Source organism: Sander vitreus, chromosome 22, assembly GCF_031162955.1.
Source record: "Sander vitreus isolate 19-12246 chromosome 22, sanVit1, whole genome shotgun sequence".
Classification (NCBI taxonomy): domain Eukaryota; kingdom Metazoa; phylum Chordata; class Actinopteri; order Perciformes; family Percidae; genus Sander; species Sander vitreus.
Genome location: NC_135876.1, coordinates 12,119,430 through 12,142,036, shown reverse-complemented (window position 1 = coordinate 12,142,036; position 22,607 = coordinate 12,119,430). Strand labels below are relative to the sequence as shown.

The following is a 22,607-nucleotide window of genomic DNA, read 5'->3' as shown; positions in this document are numbered from 1 at the left end:
GATGGCATTTTGCAGATAACGGACATATTCCTGAGTATTATTTCTCCTGCCCGGGTGTGACAATAGATTACAAGAAAGATCTATACAAAACCAGTCTGTGAACTGGTCAGAACCAGTCTGTGAACTGGTCAAAGAGACAGACTGTGAACTGTTCCGGATTTAGCAATGGTTTGCTGAAATTAAACTGAGCTTTATAGCGACGGCTATATCGTAAAGAAAGTAGAACTACTTCAACTTTTGTTATGGGTAACGAGGTTTCCAAGTCACGTGAGCCCAAGGGACCTATTGTGGGAGAGATGATGGGAAATATGGACCGGACTGCATTGAGTGTTTGCCATACTGGTCAAAAGAATTTTTTTCTTTGGGCTTTCCAGAAAATGGTTCATTAATTACAGGAAAATTAAGAATGTTACGACAACATTTAGAGGAAAATCAAAGATTAAGGAGGATTTAAAGCTAAAAAGACAAAAACAAAGAATGTTTTAAACATATTGATGAAAGAGGTAGTGATTCAGGGAAAGAATGCAAAAACACACATACACCAATAACCTCCTCATCAGTTCTACAACCTAACCAAAGCGCGTATTCTGAGCTTTCCAGTTCTCTACAAGACACAGAGGACACATGTTTTGTGCACCGCCGGCCAAACCCCAGACTCGACTCTCGGACATGACCGACAGCATCGGTCACACCTGCATCGGGTGGAAAGACCAACGAGTACGTGAGAAAACCATCTTTGAAGCATCTGTCTGCATGTTACAACAGGCTGGTGGGCAACATATGGAGCCCGTACCCAGGAAGGGCGTGGTTGAGCCAGAGGAGGCCGAGTCGGGTACCGTGGACAAAATGATGAGCCCTACAACCCAGACCAGTGTTGGTACTGCAAGGACTTTGGACATTGGGTACGTAACTGCCCGAAGAAAAAAGCAAAAACCACCTCAGACGGAGAACAACACTAGTCCCTCTGATTGACAGTCCAAACACTGATGAAGTAGGCTACTACAACCACACACACACTCCCTTCATGCAATGAAGAAATGCTTGGCACTGATACACTGTTTCTTTTGCTATTAGGGACAATTGATAGGTTAGAATGTTCTGAAAAAGAATCTAAAAATTTAAACCAACTTCTGGTATGTTATCTTCTGAAACCTACAAGAAAATAAGTCTACTATTGAGTGTAAAGTTAACGGGGTTCCACTCACCTTTTTAGTTGACTCTGGTGCTACAAACTTGATTATTAGAGCTAAAGATTTGACACCGAAGCTTAGTGGTCATTCTATTTGGTCAACTGGCGCTACAGGTCAAGCATTAAAAGAACAATTCTCTGTTCCCTTCTCATGTACATGGGAAACTGAGGACAGCTCAATTCTTAGCAAGCTCTCCTTTTTTGGTGTCTGATTTATGTCCATTTAATTTGCTTGGTCGTGATTTAATGTGCACTTTTAACATTGCTTTAACCTCAACACCTGATGGATTGAGAATTTCTCGTAACAATGCAACTGATATACCCACATTTGTTAAATACATTAAATACTTATGCCCTTTTGGTTGTTAAAATGCATGTCAGCTAGAGATTGGACTCCGCTCACTGACAATGTTGTGTCTTTTTTCTCCCTCTCTCAAGACTGCATCTGCTCTTTTCCTTCCTCGAGAGAAAGTTTTTTTTATTGGTACAGTGCTGTTTTCCTGTAAAAATTAACAGAATAGCAGCTTTTTCAGAGCCTGTCACCTAAAATGTCTGTTCACGTTCCTGATGTAACTGTAAAACTTCTTGCTGCAAAAGGCTATGAAGCTAATTTATTTAATTAAAAAAAACAAAAAAACTCCAGTTTGTTCAACAGGAGGTTTTTTTTTCTGGTCATGTGATCACAATTGATGGCAAATCCATCTCACCCAAACATATAGTAGCTAACTGGAACTTTCCCAAAAATATCATTTGGAAAAGTTTTGTCCTTCTGGACATATGCTCCTATTACATACATTTATTTCTATTTATGCAATTATGGAAGCTCCATTGAGCTCCCTGATCCATGGTAAGGGTCTCAGTTCACATCAAACAAACTCTTGGATGCCCAAAGCTGATGAAGCGTTCGTAAATATGAAACTGCTTCTGCAGTTTTCCCCGACGCTGGGACTGCCAGATCCCTAAAAACAGTTTATGCAGACCGTTGACAAGCACAAGAGCTGCATGACCTCTGTGTTGCTGCAACACCACTGTGACAAACTCCGTCCGTTTGCAGATTTCTCTGATAAACTCGATTCTGCCGCTCAAAGCATTAAATACGTCCTGTTCCACATTCTGTGTCACACATTTTGTGGGAACAGAAGGAAAAACTCTATTTATCTGTGGCCAGGTACCTTAGATATTACTACTCTGTTAGATTACCAAATGTCACTCTAACAGATGCCCTGTTCTTAACCCTGATTTTTCTTCTCCACACACCAGATAACAGAGAGGAACAATTGTGTTGCAGAGCTACAGGTGGTCTGAATACCACGACTTGACTTCTCTGACACACCTCTCACTAACCCTGATTTCATTTTTTATGTTAACAGTTCTGCTTCCAGAGACTCTAGCACTGGCCTGACCCGTGTGGGCTTCTCTGTTGTACCTGATTCTGATGCTATCTGATCTGGACCTCTGCCATCTCATCTCTCAATACAAGCAGTAGAGATAATTCCCTAACAGAAGGCTGTCCAGCCATTTCTTTCCTAATTTTGCAAAGTTGACACATGGGTTACACCATGTGTAAAAGGGGGAATGATTAGTATGAGGAAAAAACATTTGTTTCACAAAGATGAAACATTGGTCCACAAAAGATTTTTTTTATTTTTGATCAAGAATACTGTCAGGCATGTGTCATGTCAAGACAGACAGCTAGTGTAGTAGCCAAAGCCCTACTCACTGAAATAATTCCAAAATGGAGAATTCCAACCAAAATCTCAAATATAGTGGTTTGCATTCAAAATGCAACATGCCTACATTTGACAAAAGCTCTGCCTATTGTACTGAGGCATATGAGAAAGTGCACGCGCAAGTGACTTAACTTGTCACCCTTTGAGATTTTGTTTACAGCACTTCCACACATTGGAGTTGGGTGAAGAGGACACCCACCAGACACATCATTGTGTGAGGACCAACTGGTAACATATTGTATCTCACTGCAAAAGGCAGAAGACTTCCGTCTCTTGAATGTTTGCAGGTACACACTCAAGACTTACCTGTGTGTGTGTGTGTGTGTGTGTGTGTGCGTGCGTGCGTGCGTGTGTGTGTGTGTGTGTGTGTGTGTGTGTGTGTGTGTAAGAGAGAGAGAAAGAGCAAGAGCGAGAGAGCTTGTGTTTTGTCAACCCTGAAAATGGGTGATTTGGTTAAGCAGAGGTTTATAATGGACATAATTATTGCACACACCAATTACCTTAAATAAATGATTGCTCTCTCTTGCAATCACACAAAGTAGTGCGCTATAATCAGGAAGGCAATTGACTGCTGCTTATGAGTGCATGTGCATCAGTGTGTGTGTGTGTCTATGCGATCCTGTGTGTGTGTGTGTGGGGTGATAGATTGCACCCAGCGCTGGATAAAACCTCACACTGGGTTAGATAAAGAGTCAGAGTAAGAGAGAGAATAAGAGCGACAAGCAGAGAGAGAAATGACTCTCATGCACACAAACAATCACTCAGATGCATCTTACATTTGAGCTCCAAGCGGATGAAGTCGGTGTTGCCCAGGTTTTCCAGAAAGACGCCGTAGGGTGCGCTGGTCTTGAAATAGAAGGAGATGTCGGCGCTGATCTCACCCTGGAAAGTGGCAAAGTGCAGGTAGGATGACGGGGTGGTGAACGATGCAGCGTTCCAGTAGTTATCTGTGGAAAAATAGATATAATCACAACTCTGGACCAGCCCATCCGGCATGCACCTACTGTACTGTACCCTCCATCAGCACTGCGGCACACACAGCCCACACAAAACCCATTCCAAACTGATAAGCTGCAGAATAAATTCATTGTAGAAATGGTTTTATTTCAAATGGTTATGCATGCATTTTCATTTCATTCCAAAGAGCTGCCAATCTATTCGGGATAAAACAATGTTATCTCACGTCCAGTGTCTAATGTGGCTCATTTAATATCTCCTCAGCAGAAATGATTTAATCACCTAAAACTCTATTTCTGTGCGGAGGTTTCAACATGGCCTGTAATTTCCTGCAACTTCAATACTACTCAATATAAGGTTGATCATATCATAAGAGAGAGAGACCATTTATTTTCTTCTAAATGGAGGATCTGAGAAGGGGACAATGGTACATGGATACGGTGCTGCAGGATTTTTGATAACAACTTTTCTAATGACTTTTAAGAAGCGAAACCAGCGGCTGCTAATGAAGACAAAGTAGCAGCATGCTAAACAGCTGCTGATGAATTTTCAGACTGTGGTTGATGAAGTGACTTCTCTGCTGTCCCTTCTCCTCTCTCCTTGCCATGTCTCTGTCTCGGTCCTATCACTCAAGGAAGATGAAGAGTAGTGAGGAAAAGAAGGGGAGGAGGAGGAGCAGAGGAGAAGAGAGTGTGAAGAGGACAGCTGAGAAGAGAAGACAGAAGGCCAGGCACGGGTGAGAGGATAGAATATTGAAGAGGTGATGGAAAAGAGGAGAAAAAAGTCATGCAGAGGGCAGATGACAGGAGAGGAGGAGGAGCAGCTGGTGTATGAAGGGCAGGAGGAAGAGGGGAAAAGTGACGGCTAATGTGGTATAAGCTGTGTGAGATCTCGTCGATGCCTCAGAGGATTGGCCTCAGACCCTCCAGAATAACCCTGGATGCACGGTGAACCTGAGCAGCGCAGCAGAGGGGAGAAATATGTGTGTGACCAAGATGTGTGTGTTACGACTGCAACTAATGATTAATGTAACTGGCATCTACAATATGTTATCACTAATTCTCAGAGCACAAGATGACATCGTCAATACTCTCAAACCCAAAGATATTCAATTTATCATGAAAGTCGTTTTTTTTCTGGATAAATGACAATTGTCTAATATTTTCAACCACCCCTTTGCTTCCTTTCAAGTGTGAGTTTGTACCGATTTATTTGTGCATATGCGTTCACATACATGTCGTATGTTTTTTTTCGTGTGTAAGTGCATGCCTGTAAATGTAAAGTAGGTATGCACCCGTGTCCATGCATCTCTGTGTGTTTGTGTGTGCTTCTTCTGGCTCTGTGCGATAAGCGCTCCCCAATGACAGGGTTGAGCTTCTCCCCTCTCCTCTTTGCCTCACATCCTGTCACCAGGGGCAAGGGCAGATAGCGGCCAAGCACAACACACAAACACATGCAGACACACACACACACACACACACACACACACACACACACACACACACACACACACACACACACACACACACACACACAGGCACATGCGACCACCTACTGATGCTGTCTTTGTGATTAGTGTGTTTGAAGTTGGAATACTGTTGATTTCTCTACGGGAGGCGCAGCCAATTATTGAATGGGGTTAATTGAGGACTAAACAGGAGGAAGTCTGCAGAGGCCAGAGAAATAAATAATAATGTCTACTATGTTGTTCCGTCATAGCAAGAAGGGCCACATATTTGGTAAAAGTCAGATGCACAATTACTAACTGATTGCAAAGGAAGTACAGGGATTCAAAGGTGTAATAATGATGTTATTTCACAAGAAATAACCAGAAGTTACAGGAGTAGAGCTGAAAAGCATATTGATGTGCACACACGCAAATCATTTTCTTTTGTGCATACTGCATAAACAAAATCAGCCCTCACAGTACAAATATGACATCATGAATACACTAACAACATAAAAAAGTGCTGTGATGTCTATTTGTATGCACAGAATGAGACCTTAAGAGCTTGGAGTGAGAGCGTAAAAAGAAGGTTGACAAAGACACAGAAGCAAGATGGACACGAGGATATAGAAATACAGCCTTAGGCGAGTCACGCTTCAGAAGGAGGGAGAGAGAACAAGAGCAAAAGAGGGAAGTGGGAGGAGGTTAGAGAGAGAGAAAGATCTTGACATGGATCTATATTGTGAGAAGGAGAGGAGAACAAAACATCAGGGGGTTGACAGAAACTGAGTGTTGGAGAGAAAACGCTGTTAGAGAATTAAACATGGAAGCCAAATCATAAACCTCTGATTGCCCCTGTGCCAGATCCACAGATGTAACTGGTTGGCTAAGCTCTGTGGCACATTTATCACTTCCATATTGAAATGTTTATCAAACAAATGTTTCAAAAACTGATCCAGCACATAAATGTCTGGCTAAGACACCACAAATACTACACTGGTAACACGCTTAAAGGCAAGGCAAATTAAGTGTATGCCAAAGATTTATTGACCAAAGTTCTATAAAATGAGATTGATATGAACTGAGCTACCTGCAAAACCAAACAGCCTTGGGAGACAGAGTTCATTCATGTGTTACTATAACCTCCATTGTTCAATCAAGCCATTCTCCCTGATGTATTCATATGTGGAAGAATTACAGTATATAAAAACAAGAAGCTAAAAAGCCTTTTTAGAAGTCATGTCAACAGGCAGTTTTCAAATGAAAGTGGTTTTCTTCAGAAGCCATTTTTAATTAATGGTCTAATTGGTTCTCAAGGTGACGCGAATGCAGAAATTCAAATCCTGTTGTCACTTCCTCTCCTCGATGCCCTTATTCTCAATGTGTGGTGCACTGTAGACAATATACCCATGAGTATCTCAGATCTTCAGGATGTATACGGCCTCTGTTGCTGAGCTATTCGATTGATAGACACTTGAGTTAATTTACTGGAGAAGCAGAATAATGGTCGATTAATTTTCATATTCTTTCTTCTTTCAAAGTTTAGACCAAATGCTCTATGATCTTAGGAGTCTTCTGTTGCTTGGTTGTGGCCTCCAATACCTCCTATCCCAGTGCATCTTACATTTAATTACTATTTAAAATGCTTCACAATGCATACAAGGCCGGAGTTCTGCAGCATACAAAAAAACAAAACCCCATAGCAAACCAGACCTCTGTGGAAAGATCACTGCTGTCTGCATTGAGAGGACAACCATCAGTTAGCAGCATGTGATAATACAAAATCCAGTAAGTGCCCACAACCCAGATGCCGATTAATGACGTACACCACACAACAACATTGGGATTCGTAGCTTTTATGCTCTGGTTTGTTGGTGTAGTGACCATGGAGACTAAAATATAGCAACGACTTGATCTGCAGTTTTCAAGGAGAAATTAATGGGAGTATGTTTGATTTATAGCTACTGTAAGTTTTTGTGAAACCAAATTTGTGAAAACATTATAGCCATCCTAGTGGCAAGGCTCTATGAATGACAATGCTTGTCTGTTGGCCTGTTGACCGGTCCATCACTTTGGGCCAGAATAAAATATCTCAAAAATTATTGGATGGACTGCCATGAAATTTGGTACAAACATGCATGCCCCCCTAAGGATGAACTATAATAACTTTAGTAATCCACTGACTTCTTAGCTAGCGCCATCATCAAGTCAAAACTTCAGTCTGTCCAGTACTTAGGTTTATGACCAAATACCTTCAAACTAACGACATCCCCATGATTCTCACCTTCACTTGTGTTTAAAGCTAATTACCTAATAGTAGCATGCTAAAATGCAAAACTAAGATAGTGACCATGGTGAACATTAAACATGCAAAACATTAGAAGTAAACCAAGAACCATACTTCAACCAGACAACACAAGTTTAAAAGCCTTGCAGGGATCAATATAGATGAATCACGAGCGTAACCAAGAAAAAACTGAGCACATCTGCAGCTACCCCAAACGCTTTACCAATCATTATCCCTTTTTTTTGCACTAAATAAGTAGATGTTCTTTACAAGCATGTTTTGGACATCTCTTGGACCCATCAACTCATTTGACTGAAACGTGAAACACTGAAAACAGCTGCTGACCTCTGGATTAGGCCACAGGGACTCATGTAAAAAAATAAATAAAGAAAATAAAACTCAAGTCCACTGAACTGTAGAGGCTGACATGATGTGTGATACAAGGTGAAGTTTGGATCTGGAAGCCAACTAGATAATTCACCCGTCCATGCTTGACCAGATGGGTTATGAGCCAGTACAAGCAGATGGTATGCATGACTGACTGCACTGTCTCAGGTCATTAATTAGGACATTTTCAGGCACCCACACAAACATGCGCACATATCATATACATTATAAATGCATGTACACTGTAGGTATAATAACACTTTCTACCACAATCGAGCGTATTAACAATAATATAAATAACCTCATCTTCACACAAACTGCATGTACAGTGTGACGTGCATTATGACTATAGATCGTGACATTTAGGATCCCAGGCTTGGTAGAGCACAAATTACTTAGTTTTTTCAGAACAATCACATACTGTGCCATCTCATTTATCTTTTCCACTTGCTACTTATTCTGCTACCTACTTCAGATGCAAAAGTTGTTCAGGGCTTTTTCATCAAAGGACTAAGAATAGTGTCATCCCTCAGGGCATGGCTCAGATATCATTGTTCAAAACATAACACTTGAACCTACATACAGTATATTTAGTTCTGAAATGTGTTCATCTATGGCACAAGACGCATATACATCTGCCATGCTCATTTCTACATTTCCATTGAGACCAGTATGTCATCTGATCTGTGTGTAATTGGTGTAGGTTATGTATGTTTACAGAATATATAGCATTTGAAACTTCAGGTTATACGTTTGTCTTTGTCATTTAAGATCTGCAAAGCCTTTATCAATCTCACTTTGTGATTAAGTTGCTGGTCATACATTTTTAGCACTAAACCTTGAGCTTTCTAATCGACAACATATGCATGGAGAGACTACAGGAAATAAAAGACAGAAAGAAAAATGACTATTATCTATTATTTACTTTCTTTAAATTATTTATCGTGTATAAATAATCATTAGAGAAAGGAATATGTGTAAGCTGTCTTTTTCATAAATGTAAGGCTATGCTAAAATGTATATGTGCATACAGTATGGGACTGTAAAGTGTTTTGGGTAAAAACATCCACCAAGTGGCATGCACAGGTACAAGTATTATATGATGGGAATTAGAAAAAATCTTGTGGGGTACCCTGGTGGCTCATCTGGTTGAGCGTGCGCCCCATCATCATCTTTTATTTATTTTATATAAACTATATATAACCTTGACCTATGACCTTTGCATTTACAGCTTTGTTAACTGTTTTTGATGACCTGTTCTTCTGTCTATTGAATCATTACCATGAAGGCAGCTACACATCTACTTTTAATAAGCTGCATTTACAATATTAATGTAATACAAAGGCTCATCTTTTTTTATTTTTTTTAGCAGATTGTCATTGTCATGTTAATAAAAAAATTAAGCTTTTTACGCTCTCATTTATTCACTCTACCAGTCTCCTGCTATTACTGAACTAATCATATCATCCTTAAATATACTACATCACAGTGGGGTCTAATCACTAAATATTCTTTACAATTCACTTTATTGTGCACCATGTAATACATTTATATTTTACTCTAATGAAGTCTCTACTGAAATAGTTAAATTACACAGTACTTGTGCTACAAATGGTATTAAAATCTGACTTCATCCCACATTTTTACATTTAGAATGTCTGTTTACACCTAAAAATATCACAATTTTAAATACAAAAGTAATGAGCCCAATGTAATGCACACCAGACCATCAATGTCTTAAAAAGCATGCTAGAATCACATCAATTACTAATACATTATATGTGGGCACATGAACAGTGACAAATGTGCACAAACCAATTAATTAGTTTTGAACTATCAAAGGTAACCCTTGTAAGTTTTCATTTGTGGTCAGTCATGAGGCCAAGCATGTCTCATAGCAGGTGCATTACATAGAACACATACTGCTTTGCTAAATTTGCTGTCATTTAATTTCACTCCCATCTATTAAAATGTCCAAACCCTTTTAACATCAATAAATGGGACTAATTCCCCTCTGTCTGCATATGACTGTATAGGCTGCCATTAAACTAGCCATGGAAATGGGCTTCATTAATGCTGGAGCACGCACACACACGCCCGAGCACCCCGAGCATGCACGCACGCACGCACGCACGCACGCGCACACACACACACACACACACACACACACACACACACACACACACACACACACAGGCGTGCACATGCGCATACACACAGACACATAAGTACCTCCTTACTAAAACTTTCCCTGACTGCCCAATACATTAGTCACTTGCCTATGAAAACCCATTATATGGCAGCCAATCATCATTGCTCTTACTGAGACAGAGCTCCATGCACTGTATGAGAAGCATCAATCATACACGGAGTACCTATTCACGTGTGACATTTTTAATATATGTTTAATATGCCTTAATGGGCCAATATATAATGTATGCTCCATGTTTCGGTGTCTTGGCCAGCACTATTGCAAACATTCTTCAAAGTCATCTTCATTTTAAAGTAAGTTTGTTAATTTGGTCACTCAATATAAAAGAGGATAACTCTCTCTTTGTCTCTGAAACACACTCAAACACACACAGTGGATGATAGAGTAATACAAAGAGAATAGGACTCCAGAGACAGAAGGATCCATCTTTGGTAATTGTGTCTGCCATACTGCTACATGAAAGAGCCACACACACAAACAGATGTGATGTCATGGGTCATTAAATCATGGTTTGTTTGTATGTTGGCAGCTCTGTGATGAAGGGACATTAGTAAGAGTGGCACCAGATTGTTGATGAAGGGACCATAATGAGTGTGACACTGGCGAGGAGTGAGGGCAGGTGTTCTGTCATGTTCTGCACCCTCGACAGAACCAGGTCACTTCCTGTCACCCGGATGAATGGATGGACGGACTGATAGAGAGTGGAAGAATCCCTGCGTGAGAGTAAACCATATCCATGGTATTCTTAGCTACAGTATATTCCTTTGTAGTTTTAAACTGTTAAACATGCAGAATGCACATATCTACACTCACATACCACTGAGATTGCATAGCTCTACTCTATTATTCCCTTTAGTATGAAAAATGACCAGTCAATAGAAAATATATGAAGCATTATCATTGTAATGATCATGCTGCCCTGCACTAAAGATTAAATCCATGTTTGCTTTTCCTCTCCAAAGGATATTACTTTCCACGAAACGTCTCTGGTACTTTGTTACATCACACAGCAGATTCCAACATTACTTCCTCTCCATGTTGTCTTAATCCTATGAGATAAATAATAATAATATAATAATAATAATAAAAAATAAAGAGAGAGGATGAGGAAGGCTGAGGCAATCTCAAAAGACAAAACCACTTGATTGAGGAATTCATACAGATCTGAATCCTCTCAGTGGGTAATAAATACGGGAAATCAGAATCAGATTGAGGCTGATTTCACAGCTATAGTTTGGTTCACTTGTTCCAGACTAAAGAAAAACATGATACATTGCCTTTTTACTGTAGCTGTAGTCTGTTTCGTGTTCAGGTCACAATCAGGAGGGATGAGAGAAAAGACTCCTGAAGACGCCTGATGCATATTAAGCAAACAAATCAGCTTCTTAGCTCCTAGCGGCCCCCAGGGAGCCTCCTAACAGATTGTACTTGGGCCGTGAAAAGGCTTAAGTGCAACACATGCCGGCCAGGTCGCATTGCCTCATTTGATGTGTGTCAATTGATGCCAATAGCATATACCAGACACACCAAACAGAATAAGCAGTCAAAGATTTGGTCACCGGTTCGCGTACCCGCATTGGGGGGGGGGGTTTCCATGGGGATTCCACTTCTCTAACTTTTAATATGAATTTCCATGAACAGAATTCTAAGATGCACGAGACATAAAGGCCTCTGGGATCGGTTGATTACTCAAACTTACCGTGAACCTAGACACCCGTTTGATTACATAGACTCATGTATTAGGCACGGTTACAGTCTCGTTCAGTAGCCTGGTGCGCGATCTCCCCGTCACAGCCTACCTACCATGTAACAAACATTTAACTTAACATAACTACCAAGATAACATGACGTGTATTTGTATGTGATATCCATCGGTATCGTAGCCTATGAATTTCTATGTACACAATAATCTAAGATGCACGAGAAATAAAGGCTTCTGGGATCGGCTGATAACTCAAACTTGCCAAGAATGGTGAACTTAGACACCCGTTTGATTATATTAGACTTGAGCGGTTGCACGGTTACATTTGGTCTCGTTCAGTAGCCTGGTGCGCGGTCTCCTCGTGACAGCCTACCTACCATGCAGCATGCAACATTCACTTCTCTAACATTTAACTTAACATAACTACCAAGATAACATGATGTGTATTTGTATGTGATGTACTTCCCCATCGATAATGTGTGAACTGCCATGAACACAATCATCTAAGATGCACTAGAAACAAGGCTTGATTAATAACTCAAACTTGCAGAGAACCAAGACACCGCTTGATTACATTAGATTCGAGCGGTTGCACTGTTACATTCGGTCTCGTTCAGTAGCCTGGTGCGCGGTCTCCAAACTCTTCAACAATTCTTTCGGTCCAATCGTGCTGCTCGAGGTAGCCCATTTCCTGATTGATTCTACCACCACTCCAGTGGAGGCGCTAATGAGGTAAAAAAAACAGGAGCGAGTCGGTTATTAACGGCTCTTCGGTCAGTTCGTCAACACTACCTGCCGTGCATGCAAACATAGAAAACAATAGTTTTGGGTGGTTTTGCTGTGCATCACAAGATGGTATGTGTTTTCCCAGCCCGGCAGCTACTGAATATCCTCTTGTAATAGGAGCTATTCCTTATGGTTGTGTGGCAATACACCACTAGGATAAGGTTTCCATTATCCATTTGAATTTTATGAGTTTGTGTGAAAGCCCACTCAGATTCAGAATGAGAAATGTTTAATTTCACCAAGTATACTGTAGCATGCATCCAGAATGTGATGCAAGCAATGTAATGCATAATTCACGACGACCTGACACAAACACTGCAAGACTGACAGACCACGGCTAGGTTCAGGACAAAGGGAAACAGCACAGGCTCATGAGTTTGGAGGAAAGAGAGGGGATCAATATGATAGAGCGGCCGACTCTGTGTCTTCCAGATGACCCAAAGTCCCACAGAGAGCAGTGTGCCAGCACTGATTAGAAAAATAGACAGGAAGAGGAACAGCAAAGATTAAACTGCCTCGCAGGGTGTGTTTGTGTGTGTGTTCTGATATCTGATGTTTACCTGAGACATAACCAAAACTACAAGGACTAGATAGAAGAGAATAAAAGGATGAGAGGAGTGTTTAGATGGAATGTCTCTGGATAGAGTTCTGATACGTTATCTGGCCACACACACACACACACACACACACACACACACACACACACACACACACACACACACACACACACACACACACACACACACACACACACACACACACACACACACACACACACACATGCATGTGCCTACAGACACAAAAACACACGTATGCAGGAGTGCACAAAAATCCACACACATACTGCAGTTATTTTTCACAGCAGAAAGCCAAGTCAAGATAAAGCAACTGTTTCTTTGAATGATCGGCACAATGTGAATATGAGCAATGTGTTATTTTCACACTCAAGTGCAACCCCAGAATAATAATGTGCCCAATCGTATTCAGGTATGTATGAAAATGTTTCTCTTGTTCTCTCTCATCTTTTTAATTAAGAGCATATTCAAACCATCAGCAGCTAATTCTAATCATCAAAACAGTGTATGTTACTTTCCAAAGGTTTGGCTAACAATGTCTGAATGTATTGTACAGTACATACTAACAATGTTTCATTTCCACTGGGATTAGGCATGAATAAAGAGGCAAACTATTCTTCAACATGAGGAGAGTGAAGATAATCAATGTACTCTTTCCCTTTGAATTCTATTGGTTGTTTAAGTTACAGCTGTGTTAATTTGTTGAGGTAGAATAAAGTCGCCTATACCGCATGACTTCACCACTGTGACACTTTTTTTGTTAGCTTTTTGGTAATTAACTCCTCAAAAAGTGTAACTATTGCCATCACCTCACTGACTGGATGTGTGTAAACTGAGCGACATCTATGATATAATATTATGAATGCTGCAACCGGTGGGGCACTCTTACAGCAGGGTGGAAGTTTTTTTTGAGGAAAGTATTTGAAAACTTCCACAGAATGGGCCAGAAAACATCTGGATGTCCCTGACTGACTGCACATTGTTGCTATGTGCAGGTACGACACGTGTGAGCACAGTAGACCATGTAACCATGACTGCAGTCAGAGGCTTCCCCACTAGAGCAAAGAGAGAGATAATCACCATATCATTAACCTTTTAGTGTATATCATAGCTTGAAGTCAGATTTTCTTTTAACGTGTATACTGTAGACAATATAAAAGCTTTCTATCATTAGCTCCCTTTGCAGCTGGAATGAATTGCACACCATGCACATGCCACTTGGAATAGCCTATTCAGGTCATAATTCAAGTGTATAAATGTAACCAGCTATCATAAATTCATGTATAGCACTTAGCTCACCAGTATTACAGGATCCTTTCAGTTTCCTGCAGTACTCCAGCATAACTGAATACTAGGGGTGGTACGGTTCATGAAAAAACATCCGAACCGCTCGGTTCACTGGTCTCGGTTCGGCATGTGTGTGTGTCGCACGGTTCGTCATGTGCACTAACCACTTACTGCCGTAGTGCCCACTTTCGACACCTATGTAAAAACACTGGAAACGACGAGGGGGAAGAGCAACACGAACGCAACACATGGCAGCTGATTGGACAAACGTGTCACGTGGTTCTTGCTGCTCCCGATTTTCAAAACAGACTCTAATGGCGTCTCGTTCTGAATACGATCTCGTATTTTACGAAAATAGTTCACCGAAAAGTGTTTCTGAAAACATTTTAAGCAAGAAATAGGCCATACAGTTGCTGAATCTGTCTGCTTTTTTGATCAACAAAGGTCAGTTTAAAAGATTTTTGTCAGATTTTGAGAGGCGCCGAGCCGACCGCTCCTCAGGTGGAGTGCGGAGTACTGCTGCTGCTGCTGAAGGTCAGGTCACATGCAGAAATGTCAAGTGGGAGAGATGAGGAAGGCTGCCCGGAGTTGGAGGATGCGCCAGTGTCGTATATAGTCTGGAAACATAACTGTGGAAACATTTTGGATTTCATGTTACCTATGATGACAGCGGAAATAAAACAATAGATAGAACTGCCACTGTGTGCATGTATTGTGCAACATGCATTCAATATGCTAATTTTAGCTATATATCATATGCTGAAGTATATTTCTGGAGTGTTAAAGATTAAAAAAAAAAAAATAACAAGAACTGTACAGAACCGAAAACCGTGACCCTAAAACCGTGATACAAACCGAACCTTGGATTTTCTGAACCGTACCACCCTTAATGAATACATCAATAGTGATGGAGACAGCCAGCATTGGCTTGAGTAATTTTTACACTGAAAAATGCACTGAAAAAGGTTGAGTCAAGCAGAGTGCAGGGAGAGTAGGGCACAGGACATTGGCTGACACCCTGAACATGTGGTCCTACATTATCTCGCTGACTTTCAGACATGAGGATGTGTCTTTTGGAACCAATAGAGAGTACCAGTACCTTTTATGCATAGGAGGTCTTAAGTCAAAAGTTTCAGTGTCTAACAATGTTCCTGACTGGCATGCCTACACTTATCGTGATTATTAAGAATGCAATGCAATTTATTCAGTCTTAATTACATTTGGGAAACATTCCAGTCTGGTTTTAGGCCGCTTCCCTGCATATGAGACGGCTATTCTGAGGGTCACAGATGACCTTTGGACAAATGATAAAGGAGAAATGTGATCTTATTTATTTTTTTTTCTGTCCATGCAGTATTACTTGACCTGTTTGCCAATGTGTTGGCATTTCAGACAGAACACTACCATGGTTCAACAGTCATCATAGAGCAATCAACCTTCTACTATACTGTACAGATAGACCTTTGTTGTAAGCGCCATCTAATTTTCTCTATAAATTCTTCCACAGAGTAAAATGATCACATGTTATAAGTTATTTAAAAGTCTCCTCCAGTACCATTAACTTTGTTTGTCCAGGACTTTTTTTTTTCTTGACTTGACATCCAATAAAAAATGTTCCTTTTGCTCACCCTGAAGGTCCAAAAGCTACATAATGTCAACAGGGGAAGTGACTGGAGGTGTTCTCTTGATTCAACCTTTGATGAGCCGTTCACAAAGGTTATGCAGTCATGCCTCTACAACCAGCTGAGAATTATTTTTGAAAATGAAACCACTCCACTCAGCAGCCAACTTGGAGAAAGTCATTAAGGCACATATTTCCTCTCAATTAGGACATTGCAACTGCAGCCCTCCTGCCTCACTCAAAGGTCCCTTTTACACCTGCAGCTCACAGCATTTTTCATTTTTCTGAGCAGGCAGCCTGTAAGGTTGTTGTTGCTGTAAGATATTTTTTAAGACTTTTCTGATCATTTTAAAGCACAGTGGGATTTAGCTGCTGGCTACATTACTGACCTTTCCACTCTCTTTGAATCAGAGCACCTTTGCATCTTCGGCAGGAACCCTCCTGTGCGTCTCGGCTAAAGGCCCTAATTCAATCATTCATTCATTACATTTACAACACCTTGTAGCTCAAGGGATTCCTGGTCTTTCATCTCAATATATTCACCCTCAAAATTAAGCTTATTTGTCCAAGCCAAAAATCATTCTGGATTCAGGAATGGTTACATATTTACCAAGCTGCCCATCAGTCAAAATACTAAAGATTGCTGCCCAATGTTGCAACTACAACAACTACAACTCAACAGTAGATATCACACAACACTTACCATCTCCTTGGCAACGGAGTGGTCCAACAGTCAGCTTAGCCTCAGAGCCCGGTCTGTTGGTGTCACCCACGGCAACCTGGCTGACTGGCAGGTGTTCTTTATATACCAAGAGACCAGAATCTTCTCTCCTGCAAGACGAGTTGAAAGATACACGCAGACAGAGGGAAGAGGAGAAACCAGGTTAAACACTCTTTAGTATCTTCACCTTGTTTTCTCAATCTGCAATTTCTGCATCTTTTGCTGTGTAAATACCTTCTTCAATTTTGCACATTTGTGATACTATGGCTACACTTTCACTTAGAGTAATTCCTTGGCTTTGAGGGAATACTGTATTTATGTGCGCCCTTTATAGTTATCAAACTGAAGTGATTCTGAAATGAAGAAAGGAAGGCTAATGTTGCAGATGAAAAATGTTCCCCTACATGGGAAGGAATAGTGTTACAGCTGCAGATGATAGCTGAATGTATATAATAATTATCTTGCAGAAGGCATTGCAATTGTTCATAATACTTAGTAATATACAAATATGTAAATGGGAGGATATGCATTGTTTGTATAGAGTTGTAAGCAAACTTATACTATCTGGAGCAGAGGTATTGTGCATAGGCATGTATATGTACCTGTTTCATATATACCGTCAGATGCTGCTCAAATTGAAGTATAACCACATTTATAAGTGTAACTAAACATAACTCGTGTTTCAACTGTCCATGGGTCTATGTGAGTATATGTATACTGTACATCAGTAGCAGTATATGTAGCCTATGTGCATTTACATAAATCTATGTGCATATGTGTAGCCTTAAATTCGGTTTGGTAAATATGACGGTGGTTACCTACATAGTTGTAATAATAATTATCACTTGCCCATGTGCGCCTACTATATAGTTCTTATGTTATAGCACATACACTTATATTTTACTTTATATATTATATTCTTTTACTTTTATATATTTACTTACTTTGAATATGTATGTTTGTATGTATATACAGTACTGTACATGTATATGGGTATGTTTTTTGTATAAATACATTTTATGGTAATAATAATATATTTTTTAGTTATATCAACATTTTAAAGATATTATTACTACTGTGTAAAGGAGAAAAATATATTATTAATACAAAATATAATAATATAATATATGAGAGGGACAAAAACAGGTCAAACAACAAAAAGGTTAAAGGATGGAATATATAATCAATACAATATTGCCACGTGCATGAATAAATTGTTACAGTTAATGGCTGCATGGATGGATGGATGGAGTGATATTTAAAGCATTCCATGTATAATGTCTCTTGATATCACTAGTCCACTGATAATACAACAACAATACTACAACCATTACAAATTTCAACCACAGCCTTAAAAATTGGAATGAATTTGAGTATGAAATGTTCTAAAGTCTTCACAGAATTATTCAGTTTTAATTGTTTGTTATTCATTGCTGTTTGAAAATAAAACAGTAAAATCTAATTTATGGCTTTGTGTATGCATGTGTGTCTGCGTGTGCATACACGTGTGTGTGTGTGTGTGTGTTTCTATGTGCTGCCAAAAATATGGGTAATGAGTGGAAATAGAGTTATATGGGTAATATTTCATAAGCTCACTCAGCCAAACAATGAGACATTAATGCATACATTATTAATGGAGAGAGCCAGACAGAGTAAGACTTATTTGTAATCTCATCACTTTTAGAGATGAGGAGGGAGACATGAAAGTAAATGAAATTTCCCCCTCTTGCTAACATTCAGTAATTACTCACGAACAAACATAACAGTATGTACACACATGCACACACCCACAGACAGCGATGCAGTTGGTTTAATGAGAATATCCATCAGCTGGCTAAAGGAGCTTTGAAACACAAACTGTTGGTTTTGGAGGCAAACATCCCTCTTGAATAAACGCATCATCGATGGTGGCATTCATGGTTCAGTCACTTTGAAGTTAGACACCTCATCAGACCGTCCAAGGCAGACACTGAGCTGACAGACTAATGCAAACATTAGCGTCAGCAGGATAGTGACAATTTTAGTTTCAGCACAGTGAAATTGTCCCATCAAAATATCAACGGGTATGGCAGATGTCACTTTTAAGTTCAGTTGATATAGCAATACAATCAGTGTTGCTATATCAACTGCAGTCTTTCAGGCTTGATGTTCTATTCTTTTTAGGGCTTATGCAGGGATGTTTTTATATGTGAATGAGAACCAAAATACAAGAACGTCACAGGTACATTGACCTTTACAATTTTATTTTAAACAGAGATTATTTTAGAAACAGTTGCACGTCTGAAGTACAGTGCTTTGAAAAACTTTTTCAACCAGTTCCTCTGACCAGCTGAGAAAATCTGTGGGGGGGGGGCTGAATGACAAACACTCTTCTGTCACTGAAGAACCTTTGAGCAAGGCATTTAACCCCTAACTGTTCCATTGGAATTGCTTTGTGGCTGACAGTAAAAAACTAGTAATACTGAGCAGATCCCAGTAGGAATCATTACTTCATACACTGTATCCAGGTAGTTAAAAAGCACAAATGTCCTAATTACATCATCCATTGATTATTGATTACTTAGTTACTGTTACTATGCCTATCAAGCTTTCTATTCAAACACTGCATGTGTGCATTTTCTTTTTTATTACATATTTACAATAACGGTGGCAGATTAGTACTTTTTTGGTCCTTGATTGACAAATAACATACTAATATGACCATTTCAAACACTATGTTTTGTGAAGGGCTTTCAGAATGAAGCCTAACCAATGTGTTTGACAAACCTAACACTATATGACAGTATATGTGCCACAGAGCCTCTGATAACCCAGATGTACTGTAGTATAAGTGATAGGGCAAATCTGTTCAACTAAAGTAGGATGGATACAGCTGGGTGCCCAAAGCAGCATTAGGCAGAATGATGTAAATAACAGATGTGCTGACTCAGCTGTGTGAATGTCCCTGTATGACCCGCTATGCTCCACTGCAGTGGGTGCGACCGGAAACTTTTTCACTGGCAGCTGTTTGTGCAGACTTTAATTAAAGTCAATGCAACACTGAAACTGTAGGGGAATTAATCAATTTCAATACAGATTGTTTGTGCTCCTGCTGGACATTTACGTGCAGTTCTGACTTACCATTGTTTGTGGTCGGCATCACAGTTGCAGTCATACTTGGGGTCAGTGCAGTTCCTGTCAATGCCACAGGCACATTTCTGGATGCCAGGCCCTGAGCCCCCCCAGTAGAAGTGCTTCTCGCTTCCCCGACCCACCCACCACGTGTAGGGTGTCCCATCTGGTGAGCAAACACACACACACACACACACACACACACACACACGCACACGCACACACACACAAACAAAAAACAATGTGTAAGTTCCTTTCAAGAAAAAGTCACGTCCCTACTGGTTTCTGGCTGAATACTACAATGTTCACTGTGTCCCTCACAGAAAAGACCAAAACACAAACTTTTGTGAAGGCAAATGAGCTGTGTTACTAAACTGTCCAAACTCCTTCCCCCTGCAAGTGATTGTTAAATCATTCAGTGTTTGAGGCTTTTGTCACATTAACGTGATTTATATTGACAGCAAGCAGCTGCATGGCAAATGAAATTCATTTGCTCAACATGTTTTACACAGCTGGATGGTAAATGCCTCTGAGACAGGCAGGCATACTTAGTCATAGATCACATATGTGATTTTAGAGATCTACTTAAACACAGATTCAGTGCTGCATTTGCATTTATCTTTGGTGTTATGTGTGTGAATCTGTTTTTTATAAATGTCTGTGTGAACGTAGGTACTTCTGAGCACATCTTGACACCCAAACATCTCTTTGTGTGTGTGTGTGTGTGTGTGTGTGTGTGTGTGTGTGTGTGTGTGTGTGTGTGTGTGTTTTAATGAGTGGATAAAAGGTGAAGGATCGCTGCTTTTTAATAAGAAATGTAATATTGGTTTCTTCGCCTTGGATAACGTATTCTGGCATGAGACAGCAAGTATGGCAGAGAGATGGGTTACGTTTTTGGTGCCTGGAAATACATCACAATAAAAGCAAGAGAGAATGAAACAATATTACATTTCCCTCTTTATTCCAGAAAAATAAGCTGCATTGTCAATATCGCTTTGTTAAATTCCATCAGAGACAATGAAATCTCCTGAGCCACATTTATTTACAGGAGGGGATTGAAGCTGACTTTTGATGCAGCACAATGCATTGCATTGAGTGATATGAGAAACTGAACTGTATTATTGCACTTTTTTATTCTCTGAACTGGGGCTAAACTCTAAAAAGAAAGCTACGGTGTGTGTTTATATCAAATATATTCTTTGTGTGTGCGTGCGTTTGGCCTTGGTGACCTGTGGGTTAATTGTCCTTATAAAGAGAATTAGCCTCATCTCTCTTCAGGCCACTGTTCAGACAAGTCTTTGTCAATAGGATTAACACTGCCTGCTCAAGAGACTCCACAATCCTCTCCCTTTGTTTGGACACGTGTATGTGTGTGTGTGTGTGTGTGTGTGTGTGTGTGTGTGTGTGTGTGTGTTTGTGCTGTTGCACTTATATACAAGTAAGAACCAAGTTTGAAATTCAGACCTTCACAGATCTGGTCAGTGAGGTCCCCAACCACAGCCAACTATGCTCAGCCCCAGCCACCCGAAACACTGTGCATCTTGCTCCCCAACCCAATTAGTGAGTGTCATGTCATCGTCCTTGAAGCTGATCTGCGGCCACTTTTCAAAGTGAATGGCAAGTGGATGCAGTTATGTTTGCCTCTAGGTCTTCTATAACTTATATAACTGACAGAAACGCAGAGTAAATCAAGTCATTAGGACAAAACGATTGCTATGTAAGCAAAGCAATACCACCTGTTTAGTGAGAGGTTCCAGCATCAAACATTAACAGATGCTATGCTGTAAATCAGTGGTTCTCAAACTTTTTCACATCAAGGACCCCTAAACTGACACAAATTAGACCACAGACATCCATCTGATAAGACTTTGTCCCAGGGTCCCCTACCTGATAGAATTTTTGCTTTAGATGTTTTATTACAGAAAGTGAATGAAACCCATGAGCAAAATAGTCATAAAATCTATCATTGTGTTACTTATGGATAAAATTATAGTGAAAATAAAATATTCCCCTTTTTGTTGGGAACCATCTGGAACCCCTTCAAGGACCCCTGGGGGTCCCCGGTCCCCACTTTGAGAACCACTGCTGTAAATCACAAAAGCAACTTAAAGCTCATGTGTGGGCCTCCTGTTGGCACAAACTCTACGATACAAAATTGCAAAAATACATAAATAGATAAATAACGGACTGTCTGCAATTAACATCAAGTTTTAAATGTAGCTACATTATTGTGGTCAGACTTGTGATGTGGTGCATCTGATCACAAGTCAGGTTGAAAAGACAAGACAACAGTCGCCCTGTCTGGTGTGTGAGCCAAAGGGCCCAAGTAAACAAAAACATGCAGTGTGCAACAGTGAGTGAACGCCCCAGAAGCCCAAAGTCTAATTCTCTCACTTTCTGCTTGGCCTCTCACTAACCCTTCCATATCATAACACACCCGATTTGAGCTTTTCAGACAGGTGGGGAGAAAGTAGAACAAGATTGTTTTCATAGAAAATTTCCAACTTGATCCTTTTCATTACTTTTTTTTCAGTAGAAGACAGAGGAGAGGAGACATAGGGGGAGGAGAGGAGAAGTGTTACAGCAGGGCATCAG

The 22,607-nt window shown here is 40.2% G+C and overlaps 1 protein-coding gene across 1 annotated transcript in view; it reads right to left on the bottom strand.

Moving 5' to 3' along the window:
- The window catches only part of cntnap2a (contactin associated protein 2a), a 349,283-nt gene that overhangs the window by 40,719 nt on the left and 285,957 nt on the right, over positions 1-22,607 (bottom strand). Inside the window, exons 16-18 of the mRNA XM_078280725.1 lie at positions 20,022-20,178; positions 16,884-17,011; positions 3,696-3,866 (exon numbers count right to left, since the gene is read on the bottom strand). Of these exons, the coding sequence (XP_078136851.1) occupies positions 3,696-3,866; positions 16,884-17,011; positions 20,022-20,178 (456 nt within the window). The remainder of the gene's footprint in view (positions 1-3,695; positions 3,867-16,883; positions 17,012-20,021; positions 20,179-22,607) is intronic.